Genomic DNA, 14,446 nt, shown 5'->3' on the forward strand with positions numbered 1-14,446 from the left:
AGAGAGAGAGAGAGAGAGATGGTTGGAACTTATGCTTTCATTAATATCGGGAAATCCCAAATAAGGGAGTATTCTCTACCTGTACAAGTTGATACCTTCTTTACGATTTATAGTCTGAGGGTGGTTCCTGGAGCAATAGTGTTGGATTCAAATAGAAATGGGGTTAATAAACCACACATAAATATGCTGCCTCAGACTCCATATTGAGAATGCACTCCCTTTCTCTGCCTTTCAAAATTCTCCTCACCCTTCAAGTTTCTCCTCATGTACCAACTCCACCATATAGTTTATTGGGGTTACCCCCACTTTCAGTGAACTTTTCTACCTCAAATATTCCTAAAGTATTTTGTATGGATTTCTCATTTACTCCCATAACTAAGCATTATCTGGTATCTACCTCTCTAAGTATAGTCTAATTATCTATCCATCTTGCTATAAGACTGGGTTATCCTTCTTTGTGTCATATGTATTTTAGATAATATCCATTAGTTCATTTTTACAATTTATCCCCACCTTGTTGAATTCCAACTCCCTCACTTAGAAAACTTAGTCCTAAACTAAAACTCAGAGATGAAGGGCCTTGCAAAAGGTCATACACCTAATTGCATGCTACTGACTTTTGAACTACAACTCATTTGTAAATTGCTGTCTGCCTGTGGTAGGATAATGCATAGATATTAAAGGGACAGATAGATTAGTTCATTAAAATAATTTAATGGTTGATTTAAGAATATAAATTAAGGTAAACTTAAGCATAATGTTGTGGAAAAAATTTCCCACAACATAACACTACATATAAATGGAAATACACTATCTTAGGAAGTAGTGAGTTCCCCCTAATTAGAGCTATTCAAGCAAATACTGGATGACCATTTGTTAGTAATAATGAGGTTCCTTTAGGGTATGGATTGGACTGAATTGCTGCTGAGGAAACATCCACTTTTAAATTTAGTTATTCTATGATACTAAAGAGCTTTTAATGCTTTCTTTTTAAACTAGAGTGCTAAATTAAATTCTGAATCCAGATTCCCAGTGTTATAACAGGCTTGCTCCTTGACTGCTTAGTGTCTTGTGTTTGCTTACAATGAGGTGAAGACACTTAGAGGTTTATATGATGAATGATAAATTTTTTCATGCAGAAAACTTACATTTCCTTGTGGGACATTTATAGATATAAATAACTAGAGTGAATAAATTGTAAAGATATTTTCTTTTATGTCCTTCTGTCCTCACTTTAGGTACACTTCTCAGGCTATGTTTATGTATATTGTGGATTTAATAACTAACCAGTTCTTATAAAATGGCCAAACCAGCTGTGTCTGAAGACATGTACTTGACTTCACTCATGTCCACCGTTTGCTTTCCATATTCTTCTTACTCTCTTAAGTAATATTTTCTTTTGACCTGATTTGCTCCTGATTTCTAATAACAACTTAACACTTTTTTTTCATACCATTACTAGTACATACTAGTACATCTTAGACAAAATCATTCTGTTCCTTCAAGACCTAGGTCAAATCTTACTTTCTACAGGAAAACTTTCCTGACCTCCCTTAATTCTAGTGCCTGCACTCTGCTAATTTTTTTTTTCCATTTTATCCTGTATATAACTTGCCATAAAGCCAATCACGAGCAGCTCTCATGAGGACTGCTGCTGTGAATAACTTTAAGGATCTAACAGCATACTATAGTGAACTCTCTATTCAGCAATAAACTAAAGCAAAACATTCAAGAAACTAAAGCACAACATTCACAACAATATAACATAACTTATTACTAAGGTGGCCACATAGTTTTAAACAAAACATAGCATTCAGTGTCACAATTTCTTCAGTCAATATAGAGTACCCAAGTAAAGTCTTCGTTCATCTTGACTTGATGCTGGCTTCCAATCACCCTAAAGTCAATCATCCTTAAGGGGTAGCAGAACGTACAAACACAATCTACCCCTAGATCACAGTAATTTATATCATCAGTCAGCACTGACTACCCAAGTAAAGTCTTCTTTCATCTTAACTCGAGGCTGACTTCCAAACCCCATGGCTTCTCTTCCAAGCTCCCAGTTCTTGCTTGGATTCACTCCACTGTTGCCTGGATTCACAGGTAGGCAGCTCTCCCAGCTCTTGCCTGGATTCACACACAGGCAGCTCTCTGCTCTGGTTCTATATCTCAGCCCACAGGGAATATTCCATGCCAAACCCTTTGCAGTTTATGTTTCTAGGAAGATAAAGCTTAACAGAGCTAGAACAATATTTACACATATTGCTGTCACTATCATCTCAATTCATTTCCTGTCTGACAAAGTAATACAAACCAACAGACAAAGCTTCTGTCTGATAAAGCAAACACAAATCAGCAGTAAAGTCCCAGGACTTCTGTAAACAGCAGTAAAGTCCTCTTTCAACAGATAAAATACTTCGTTCTGACAAAATATCAACACAGACAGAACAGAGAGAGTGTCAAAATCACAAACATTCTCCCTCTCAGTTCTGCTTGGTCCCAACTCGTGTTCAAACTTTTCTCTGCTCTGCTTACTCTGCCCCTTCCTGTTCCCCCCTTCCTGGTGCATCCTTCCTGTTCTGCTCTTTCAGCAAGCTCTTCCCACCACGGGCTCCATGTGATGGTGTTAGGCCTATTAATGGCAGGGAAGGTCTCCAAACTGGCCTAAGCCTATTAAGGGCAATACAATGTATCATGTTTTCAAAAAAGACTCGATAGAATCAAAGGCCAGGTTCAAAGGCACTTCAATAGCTGAAAGAAGCAGCAAAGTGTTATGTTTCTTGCCATTACACTTGCTTTTACTTAGTTATTTCCTTGTTGTCTCTTCCATTACACTGTGAGTTCTTTAAGATGTGGGACTGTCTTTTATCTTCCTTTGTATCTCCATAGTGCCTTGCACATAGTGGAACCTTGATAATGCATGTTTATTAACTGAATGTTCAAATTTAGTGATAGGTATTTTGTGTAAAACAGATGGTTTCCAAATCGTGAAAGTGTTGATTATAACAATGAGACAAAAATTATACTTGTAGATGGAGTCATAGGTTCATTGGAAATATAAATTTGAAAAGAGCCTCAGAGGTCACCTACTTTGACTCCTTCATTTTTTCAGATGAGGAAAATAAGGCCCAGTGAAGCTAAGTGATTGCCCAAGGTTACATGGTAGTGTCATCACCTCATTTACAACCTATAAAGATTTCTTGAAAACTCTATCAATCACTTTTATGAGTAAGCAGAAGTAGAATTTTGGAACTTGGAAAATCTAATAGAGTTATTTGTGAGCTCCCTTTCTGCTCTGACATCTATATATTTTTTTCTTCTTTCTTTACCCTTGTGCCACCTCCTGTTATACTGTCTCTGTTCCTACAGTACTTGGAGTTAAAAGACAAGAGAGGAAGAGGAGAAGGCAAAGAAGCGGGAAGAAACTATGTTCCCTTCAAAAAATTAATTGAGTATGAACCAAAAATGGAACTTTAAATTCCACAAATATTTATCAAGCTCCTACTATGCATGAAACATTGTCTGAAGTGTTAGGGATGACATATATTTTTCATGGAAAAACTGATTTCCTTTGACTCTTAGATTATAATAGTCACATTTCCAAATTTTAACTCATTCACACTACAGCTCATGAATTTTGGTTGTAATTTTATGTTGATTTATATTTACTTTTCACAACACTCCCTGTGAGTGACCTTGGACAATGCACATAGCCTTAATGGTTTTCAGTTTCCTTATCTATATAATGAGGTGGTTGGATTAGGTGGTTTCTGAATTTTCTTTCTTCTCCACATCTGTGACAATCCTATGACCCCATAAAAGTCTAATTTTTATTTCATTATTGCAATATATTCATGATGTAGAAAACATGTTTTAGAGTAATTATATAACATTAACTTAAATATACAGATGAACTGCAGGATGAGACAGAAATTCATGAAAATATTACCTGTATCATTTATTTACAGATTCTTTCATTATTTTTGGATGTATAATTACTTCTAAGGTTAACCATTTTGTTGAATTCTTTGGTACATGCAAGATTTGAAAATAATACTAAAAGTTTTTGGGGGAATGAGAGAATGAATTTCCATAATTACTATATCAATACTTGAATAATAATAATTGGAATGGGAACTTACCTTGTGATTTCCTTTTTAAAGGGAATTCCCAAGAAATCCCCTCTATTAATGCAAGCTGGCACTTTTTCTGCAGCTTATATCCTTCTAGAATTATCTAGAACATTGAGAGGTCAAGTGGCTATTCAATGAACTCCAGTGGTTCCCTATTGTTTCCAGGATTTAAAGTTCTTTATAACCTATCTCTATCTTAACTTTCACTATTCTTATATTTCTTCTTCTTCTTCCCATAATCTATGATCCAGATATGTTGTAGTACTTGCAGTTCCTTGAGGAATACATTCCCTTCCTTTTCTCTGTACCTTTTGTACTGACTGTTCCCCATGCTTCCTGACCTCTTTCTCTTTGTTTTTCTGCCTTCCTTCAAGGCTCAGCTCAAGTGATCCTTTTGTAGAGGTCTTAGTTCATCCCCTCAGCTGCTAGTTCCTTCCCCTCCAAGATTACCCTTCATCAAATTTTTACATCTGTTGTATGCTCCTAATCATCTAATGTTTTCTACTTCTTTAGAAATAAGTTCCATGAAGGCATGATTTGTTTTTTGGCTTTTTTTGGATCCCCAGAGTTTAAGCACATTGTCTGTGTCATAGTAAATACCTAGTAAATATTTGTTGATTATCTCACTGAATTCCTCATGGTTACATGACCTATATATGTCAGGTCCTCCTAGCTCTTGAGGACAGTCTTTATCCACTATACCATGTTATCTAGCTTCAAGTCCATTCTCTGAAATATACTACCCAAGCTATGGGTAAGTCACATTTGAGAGAATATATACATATACGCACAAATGTAAATATATGTATATAAGCATTATGTAATGATAAATTTACATTGTTCACAAAACATGATATGTATTATTTCATTTAATGTTCACAACCACATGAAGTTTTTAAAAATTATTATTCTCATTTTATTATTTATTCTCATTATTATTATGGTTAATTATTATCCTCATTTAATAGATGAAAAAAATATAATGACAGAAATGAAGTGAATTGCCCAGGCTTACATATTCAATAAGTGTCTGAGGCAGAATTTGAACTCAGGTCTTCCTAGTTCTAAGCAATGTGCTCTGTCTATTCTGACTTCATACCATCTTTCCTATGTGATTCTTATTCTTTTCAAATAATCTCCCCAGGGAAATTTCTAGGCAAGTGCTGGAAGCTTTCCTCTGTTTTTGTTTAGTTTCAATGCTTTATTAATGAAGTTAATATAATCAGACATACTTGGCAGCACAAAAGGACAGATGAGTGTGGCATTAATAAATATCAATGTCATTTTTAGGTTACAACAACATATTTGGCAGATATTTGAAAAACTCCAATGTTCAATCCCTTTATTTGCTAGAAACCTAATTTAAAATGTCAGAAGAAATGTAAATATATTCCCTCTAAGGCAGTTATTCATTCCATAAATATGAAATATACTAATTTAGATGATTTATTAACTGGTAAATAATGTGCTTTGAAATTTCAGATACAGTCTAATATAAAAATTTAGAGTATTAAAGAGCACTTGAAGTTACTTTTCAAAAGTTGACTTGTAATTTTCTTGTTATGCTTTTTATAATCAATTACAAGATAACAATGACTAATAGCATAGACATTTATTAGCTAGCTGGAGACTTTACAATCAAGTTCATCGGAGTTTCTTAATCTTAACAGTTAGGTTTTGAAAAAGTCAAGTGAATAATAACAGCAATCCCATATATAATCAAATATCTTGGGAGATTGCTAATATTATATAAATGTTAAGGAAATATGCGTTTAGCTTAACAATTAAGAATAAGAGTAGGCTATCCACAGTATGGTGCTTTACTCTAATTAGCAACTTTATTAATAAGAGACATTCCATAAAGTTTAATCATTTCATTATAGTCCTTTCCATGTTGGATGCCTTAAAGCTTTCATCTTTCTGCAGTTCTTTATTTCTCTTCTTCCCTTCTTCTTCAGTTTCATTTAAGAAACTATTCCATAAGATGATAGGATCATAATTTAAAGCTATGGTGGGTCTTTCTGTTTGTTTAGTTCAATCCTCTCATGTTAGAGATTAGGAAGGTGAAGGTCAGCGATATAAAGTGATTTTGATAGTCACTCAGTCCACATCAGGGCCAGGACTTGAACCCAAATCTTCAGACTCAAATTTCAAAGCTCTGATTCATGCTTCAGGTGACTTTTTTTTTTAACTGATTGCATAGTAATATATTTTGAAAGGTTATATGAAAAGTTCTGGAAAAAAAATTTATAGTGGAAAGACAGGTAGCATAAAAATACCAACCTGCTGGAGTTTGCTTTGTTAACCTTTGTTTATAAACTTTCCTGTTCTCATCCTTGAAGTGCTTTATATGTATGTTTATGCACAAATGCATGTAATTGTTAAAGTAAATAGAATTTTTAAAACTTTGTTATATATATGTGCATGTGCATGTATGTACATACATTCACATATGTGTGTATATATAGGCATATATGAATAGATAGTTCTATTTCTTCAGTATTCTTTCCCTAAGTAGTCCAAAGTGCAAACTTTTCATGCCCCAGAATGATTATCTGGCACAATTCTTATTCACCTCTTTTTTTAAATAAATAAAAACTTCAAACTGAATCTTTTTCAAAATTAATTCTTTTAATATGGCATGGGCAACTACTATCAATATAATAATAGTTGGCATTTACAGGACAGTTTTTAGGGTTATCAATTAATCCTTATAACAGTTCTGTGATGTAGGTGCCATTTATAACCTCCACCTTATACATGAAGAAACTAAATCTGAGAGGAGTGAATGACTGACCTGTGGTCTATAGTTAGTAATTGTTGGAGATGGGATTCAATCCCAGATCATTCCTGCTAGTCCAGTGTTCTTTCTGCCTTCCATGCTGCTTCTCAAGCATATTACAACACTCAAAGTGTCTGTCATATCATTAAATTTCCTATTTCACTTTTAAAACCCCTCACAATTTGATTCTGTTCTGTCTTTCCAGACTGTTTTAACTTTATTCCTTCTCATGCTATCTGTGTGTTCCAGCTAACCTATTTACTATCTCTAGTACATGATGTTTTATTTCCCCCTCCACACTTTTGTCCTAGAATGCTCTCCATCTCTTGGTATCTCTGCCTTCATTCAAAAATCAACTCAAATTTCACCTCCTTAGAAAAGGCCTATTTTTTGTTTACTCATATGTTAGTAACCCCCATTCTCTACCCCTTCACACCCCCCCCCACCAGGTTGCCTTGTATTTAATTTGTTTGTATTTTATATTTCTGTATCTGAATACAAGTTGTTCCTCTCCAGTATAATTCAGACTCCAGGGGACTGTTTTTATTTGTTTTTGTCTTTGTAACCCCAGAACTTCACTCAGTACCCAGTATGCTGTTTCCCTCATACTAGACACATAAATAGTTGTGGGATTCAACTGACTCAGGATAGCCCTCCTCTGTTCCATTTACATATCATTTATTCTGCATGAATCTTTCTCTGCTGCAACATACTGGTTTGTAGAATATCATGCCTTAGCTGGCTGGCGAACCAGGGAATAGGGTCTGCAGAGGCTCACAGAACTGGGATTTGAAGGGCCTTTATCTCACCATATCAGGTTAGAGCATCAGTCACTTGCTATAATGTATAGATTGTCTGTGGAGAATCCAATCAAAGGAAACAATTCAGGCTTAGAAAAGCCCTTTCCCTCTTTTTGCCAGCTTGTTAATTTTGGAAGATGCTTTAAAAGCTCCTTAGCCCATCATGCTGTGATTATCATTATTGTTGTTTTAAGCACAGTAGACTTTGATTTTGTCAGATGTATTGAAAACAGTAAGACTTTTTTTTTTAAGTATTATGTCTAAAGTCCTTTTCGGATACTAATTGTCCTGTTAATATCATATTTCTTTCTTTGCAGTTTTACTTAAGAGTGCAAAAAGAGAGGAGGACAAACCATTTAGAGACTGTGCAGATGTGTATCAAGCTGGTTTTAATAAAAGTGGAATCTACACTATTTATATTAATAACGTGCCAGAGCCCAAAAAGGTAAAAGCTGAAGTGTTTGTTTACAAGTTGTGAACTAGAACTCTGAACTTGAGGAAGGGAGGTTGTGATTAATCTGTGAACACGCCAAGTGAAAAGTGTATCAGTGAGCTGGGTTGTCCCCAGAGAACCTAGGTTCCTTCCTGAGTCACAGAGCGGGAAGAAGAGCCCTTCCCTCAGGGCAGCTCCAGTATTTCCTGCTTTCTCTGTGCTCCCTCCTAGGGTGGGCAGGGAGTAGAGAACTAGCCCCAGTATTCCTGGTCAAGGTTATAAAGAGCCCACACAGGAGTGACTTCAGGGGTTGAGAGAGGGGAAGTTAGAGACACCACATTTCTAGGGGGTCAGACGCTCCCCTCCCCAAACCCCTGCCACTATTCCACACCATGTCCTGTTAGAGCCAGAGCATCAGTTTGGCAGAATAACTGCTCCTGGGGGGTGGGGTGGGATGGGTGGGAAAGAGAGGCATTCTTGTCTCTAAATAATCTGACAACTTCCTCTGCATATTTTTCTAAAATTGGGTCAGAGAATTGGATTCACAGGGAATCAGAGAATCCCTCTGGGAGTTGAAAAGGGATTTTAGGAATCACTGAGACCAACCTTTTCATTTTACAGATCAGAAAAACCATATAAGGTTTAAATGACTTGCCTAAGGTCGCACAGTGAATTGGTGATAGAAGCCAGATTAGAACCCAAATGTCCTGATTCAGTATGGTCTCCCCCCCACACACACACTATATCATGTCATAGAATCAGTATCATAGCAGAAAGATCATAGGGAAAAAACAAACAAACATGAATTGGTCAAAGTTTTATATACTGTTACATCCTTTTATGAACTTTTTTTTTTTTTTTTATAAAGAGGTGGTAGGATTGTACCACCCTATCCAGTTACCTTCAAATATTTTTTGCCCAGATTCTGTCTTTTGGCTGCTCAGGGCCCTTCACTTTCATTCATTCTCCAGGACTGGTGTCCCTCCTCTTCACTGCTGCTCCCCCATTCCTATCTAGCTTCATTATCCTCATCTAAACTTATTTCTCCTGTTTCCCAGGCCATCAGACCCTAGTTTTAGAACTAGAAGAGACTAAAAAGAGAAAAATCAAGGCCCATAGATTTTAAGGGATTCACATAGGTAGCAGAGCCAGGATTTGAAACCAGATCTTCTTATTCCAAATCTGTTACTCTTTCCTTAGCATCACATTACCTCCAAAGGTCTTGCTCACTTATTAGGGCTACAAATCTTTCAATCCTTTAAAGGTTCTATGATTTCATTCTAGTACTTTGCTCATCAGCACAGATTGAATTCTCCATTCTATCTTCTACTATCTCCCCAACCCCAGCATAAACCTTAGTTCTTTCTATGAGATGTTATGGCCAAAAATTAAAACACACACACACACACCCCAAAGGAAAACACTATCACTAGTATCACTAGGTGACCCAGTTTTCTCATGATAAGACTTTTGAACATAATTAGGCAGATCCTTGGAGAACCTATCCACAATCTGTCCCACTGCTAATAACCAAAGCTTTTCCAATTTGATAGTACTGGTATCTACCAGAGTAAGCAAAAGTTCAAGGTCTTTTTTGATGCTACCCTAAGAAATATTCTCTTATAGTAGATGAGACCCAGCACTGGGAAAATGAATTCAAGAAACAGAATTAATAGCTGACAATATCTTTTTAAAATGACTTACATGTTTCTGATTAAATTTTCATTTAAAGGAGACAATTACTTCTTTAATCTAAAGGAGGAATGGGGTGGGAATTTCAACCATTACACTGGCCACCCAAGTCTTAGCCCAGTGCCTCATCAGGACTTTGAGGTGAATTTGAATTCTCCAAGAAAAAGCCAGATGAACACAAACTACGGCAATTCCTGATCCCCATGTCCAAAGATCTGCAGTCCAATCCCTGTGAAAGACAGTATGTCAAATCAAGGAATTTAGCTAAATTCAGAGACTCTTCAATAGCTTAGCTTCCATATGGTGAGTTATTATTTTTTTAAGTCCTAGACTAAGACTGAGACACATGAAAAAGTTTGTGATCTGAGTCAATCAAGGTGTCCATACCGATGAAGTCCCAGATCCTTGAAGCAAGAAGAATACAGAAAGACTAATTGAGGAGAATAGAAATAGAATCATAGGGGGTGATATGGAAGGAGGACCTTTTGATGCTCCTCAATTATACCAAAGAATATTAAAAGTGGAAGAGAATAGTGATGATGATGAATATGATGATAATAGTTAATTTTTATGTATCACTCCTTATAGCTCATTTGATCCTTTGAGACAGGTATTCCAGGTATTACAATCCCCTCCCCCCCTTTAAAAAAAAATCCTACAATCTTGTAAGATAGCTAGCCCAGGTTCTATTATTGGCATTTCACAGATGAGAAAATTGAGATATTGAGTAGTTCAATGACTTGCTCATAGGCACAGAAAGTTCTTAAAAGTAGAATTAGAACTCAGGTCTTTTCCATTCCTACTCCAGCACTCAACTATCAAAATTAATCAACAACAAGCATTTATTAGATGCCTACTATTTGACAGACTGAGGATACAAAGACAAAAATATAATATTGTCCCTACCGTCAGGGAGTTGTATTCTATTGGGGGAGACAATGGGAATACACACACACACAAAATTAATAAAAGATATATTGTTTGTGGGTATTTCAATAGCCATTGGAGACAGGTTATGTTACAAGGCCCCTCCCATTTAGATAGTATATCATATAAGCTTCCTCTTTTGCCAATGGGAAAGTTGAGAAAACTTGCCTAACTAGAAGCAAACAACTAGTTAACAGCAGATGTAGATTAGAATGTGTTTTTTTTCTACCTGGTCCATTGTGTTTTTCAGTACCTCCACTAGGTATGATCATATCAAATGCCCTCTCAGGGTGTAACATTTATTTGGTTTAACACAGTGGCATGCCCAGAACAAAATCTAGTAAGGTGCTAGTCACAATCATGGCATCTCAGATGAGTATGCTAAAGAAGGCACAGTTTTATCAGAAGATAAATTATTCTTATTACTGCCAGGAAGCTGAGGGAGGTTTGGGAAGACCTTGATAGAACATTGATTTTTATGAATAATGACTGAGGGGCACAGCAGAAAGAGAGCTATAGTAGGAAAGATGGAATATTGAGACACTGAATGCCTTTTCTGGCCTTATATTATGATCCTTTTAAAGACATTTCCCCCTTGGGGAACATGGATATTCTGAAGGGAGGAAATATAGAATGGTAAAAAAAAAATGAAGCAAGTTTGGTGATGGGCACCTGGATTGAAATAACTCTGTTAGTTGCTTACTATGTGTATGACTTTGGGCAAGTCACTCTACCTCAGCTGGCCCGAGTTATCTCATCTATAAAATGAGAGAATTGGACACCTGATACCTAAAGCATATTCTAGCTCCATATCTATGATCTTATGTACTTATACAGTAGTACTCCACCCCCCCCCCCAATTTGAAGACTGTTTAAAGCCAGTCAGTTTTAAAAAGTCACTATGAATCATGATACTGGAAAGTCTTCCCACATGCTATTTATATTCATTTATCTTTTCATTCATTTACTTGGCAGTAGTGTTAATTGAAGATCCACCAAAAATGCTTTCTTACTCATGCCTCTATTGTCCAGGAAATTAGAAAATTTGGGATCAGTAGCTGATATAGATAAAAGTCTAGAATATTGCAATATCAAAAAATTAATTTCATATTCTGACTTTGGAAAAAATAAAAGCTGTTCCCATTGTGAATAGGATATAAGATAAAGAATATTTGCAAGATTTTATGCAGGAATCAGTAATGCATTCCATGCTTACATAAATTCCAACCTTCCACCCTCACCTCAATCTGATAATCTAAATCTGGTTCAGTCAGATAGACTTAATAAACTGGTAAATCGGTACCATGTAAGAAAAACTGGGTGAAGAACAGGGAAGATCAGTCCAAAAAGAGTAAATGTTGTAGGCCCTACTAAAATTGCAAAAATAACAAAACTAAGTTTAATATCATTTTTATTTGCATTGCTTTATCATTGAGAAATACCTATAAAGCTCAAAATATTGAAATTAAAATTGAGGAAAAAGCATTCTATAATACTGATGAGGAGAACTAAGGACAATTTTCTGGGTTCATTTCGCATTTTAAACAATTGAAATAAGAACATATTGAGCATTTAGAGTCTTTTCACATTTAAATTATTAACTTGCGGCTATTGTATGTAGTAGATTCTTTTCTAAGCATTATTGCAGGAAGCATGGATTTTCCTTTCATTTCATAAATTGTCTTGCAGCCAACATATTTTCATTTATAAAATGTCAAAATGTACCCCAAACTCTATTTCTTATTTAAAAGTATTTTAGAACTAATAATTCCTCTAATTCTTAGAAGAGAGATATAACTGATATGTTGAATCTTTTCATTCTGAAGCTATGGAAAAACAATTAGTATCCCTAAGCATCATTATTCCATCTCCTACAGAAAGGCATAAAAGCATGAAAATGAGGTGAATCAAATTTCGTTTTTATTGTTTGAATTTCAACCCTCATATTATGTTAAAAGGTGTTTAATAGTTGAAAGCTTTGACCTTGCCTGGGATATGAGCCAGTTCAATCTTTTCCTGGATGGAGTTAAGTCACAGTCAGAGTTTCAATAAACTCAACAGCATACCTAATGTAACAGGTTCCCCAACCACCAAGTAGGGATCATGCCAGAGAGTGCAAACCACACAATACTGGCAAATGAGCCTTTTAAGTCTTTTCATGTCTCAAATCCTTCTGCCAACAAAACTCACCATTTTCCCCCTGAACTTTTCCTCATCAGTTAACTAAAGATTCATTTGCTTCTTTTCTCACTAGAAGCAGCAGCGTGGCTTTTGCTACATAGTCAAATGCATTCTTTTTTTCTTTTCAGTAAAGAAAATTGGGAGACCTAAAGTTCCATGTAACTAACATTTCAATCTAAACTCTACAAGTCATCATAAAACTAGAGTCGCAACATGTGAAATCTCCCAGAAACAGGAAAAAATAGTAGGATCATAACTTGAGAGCTGGAGTGACCATCTAGTCCAATTCTTTCATTATACAGATGACAAAATCAAGACTAAGAGGTGTAGTAAAGTTACATAGGGAGAAAAATCATATAGCCAAGGTTTAAACTCAAGTTCTTCAACTCCAAACCCAGAAGTTGTTCCATTTTACCAGACTTGTTTAGTTTTACCAGTGGCTAGCACATAGTAGAAATTAGTGTTTATTTCTTGTTTTGATTTCCAGTATTTCTGAACCAAAGTGCTTTTTTTTATATTTTCAAAAATAGGAATTCATTGTTTCCTTAAGTAGCTAAGATCTATGATTCAAGTCTTGTCATAGACTCTAATTGTAAAGATACTACATGTTTTTTTTTTTTTTCAAAAAAATGCTAGAAAGGAATTTAAGGGTCGTTCTTTACAACAACCTAAATTTACAGGTGAAGACATGGCAGGCCAGAGAAGTTTTTGCCCGAGGTCACACAGATAGCAAATAATAGATACAATATTACCAAAAAATATTAAGGAAAATTGTTCTTAAATTCTAGAACAAGAAGGTAAAGTAGAACAAGAAAAAATCTACTATTTACCACCTGAAAGAAATCCCAGGAGAAAAACTTACAGGAATGTCAATAGCCAAGTTTCAGGCTAAGGAGAAAATATTGCAAGCAACAAGAAAAAAAAATTTAATACCACGGAAATACAATCAGGATTCACAAGACCTAGCAGCTTCTACTCTAAAAGATTGCAGGTTTTAGAACTTTATATTTCAAAGAGCAAAAGAGTTGGAGTTGCATCCAAGAATAATTTACCTAATAAAGTTGAGTATAATCCTGAATGGAAAAGAAAAAAATATATATTTGACAGATAGGTATTTGTAACAAAAAGACAAGAACTCAATGGGAAATTCTAAAAAAAAAAAAGATCCAGAAGAAATATAAGGAAAACATTAAAGTCTAATGATAATGCACTCATTAAAATTAAATTGTTTACTATATATATGAAATTGTTGTATATATTCTTAAAACTTCTTAAAAGCAATACTGACTTTTTTATGAAACTGAACTGCCTGTAAATACCTATATTAAAATATCTGTATAATTTATAATAAATGTGACTTATAGAAAAAAAAGATATTGTACATAAGATACAAATTTAATGCAGTATCAAAACCAAGCAAACCTAAAACCAAAGCCCAAATCAGTCTCCTCCCTGAGTATTTCTGTTGCCAAACTGCCTTCTTCTCCTTTCTTTCTTT

General features: G+C 35.2%; 1 protein-coding gene across 3 annotated transcripts in view; it reads left to right on the forward strand.

The window, feature by feature from the left end:
* Positions 1–14,446, forward strand: part of ANGPT1 (angiopoietin 1) — a 345,693-nt gene that overhangs the window by 247,449 nt on the left and 83,798 nt on the right. For all 3 annotated transcript variants that reach the window (XM_069080907.1, XM_069080906.1, XM_069080908.1), the window contains one exon: positions 8,033–8,160. In XM_069080907.1, coding sequence (XP_068937008.1) covers positions 8,033–8,160 — 128 coding nt within the window. The remainder of the gene's footprint in view (positions 1–8,032; positions 8,161–14,446) is intronic.

This window comes from Petaurus breviceps, unplaced genomic scaffold, assembly GCF_028583685.1.
Source record: "Petaurus breviceps papuanus isolate PSGF00001 unplaced genomic scaffold, PetGlider_PUasm1.0 98, whole genome shotgun sequence".
Taxonomy (NCBI): Eukaryota; Metazoa; Chordata; class Mammalia; order Diprotodontia; family Petauridae; genus Petaurus; species Petaurus breviceps.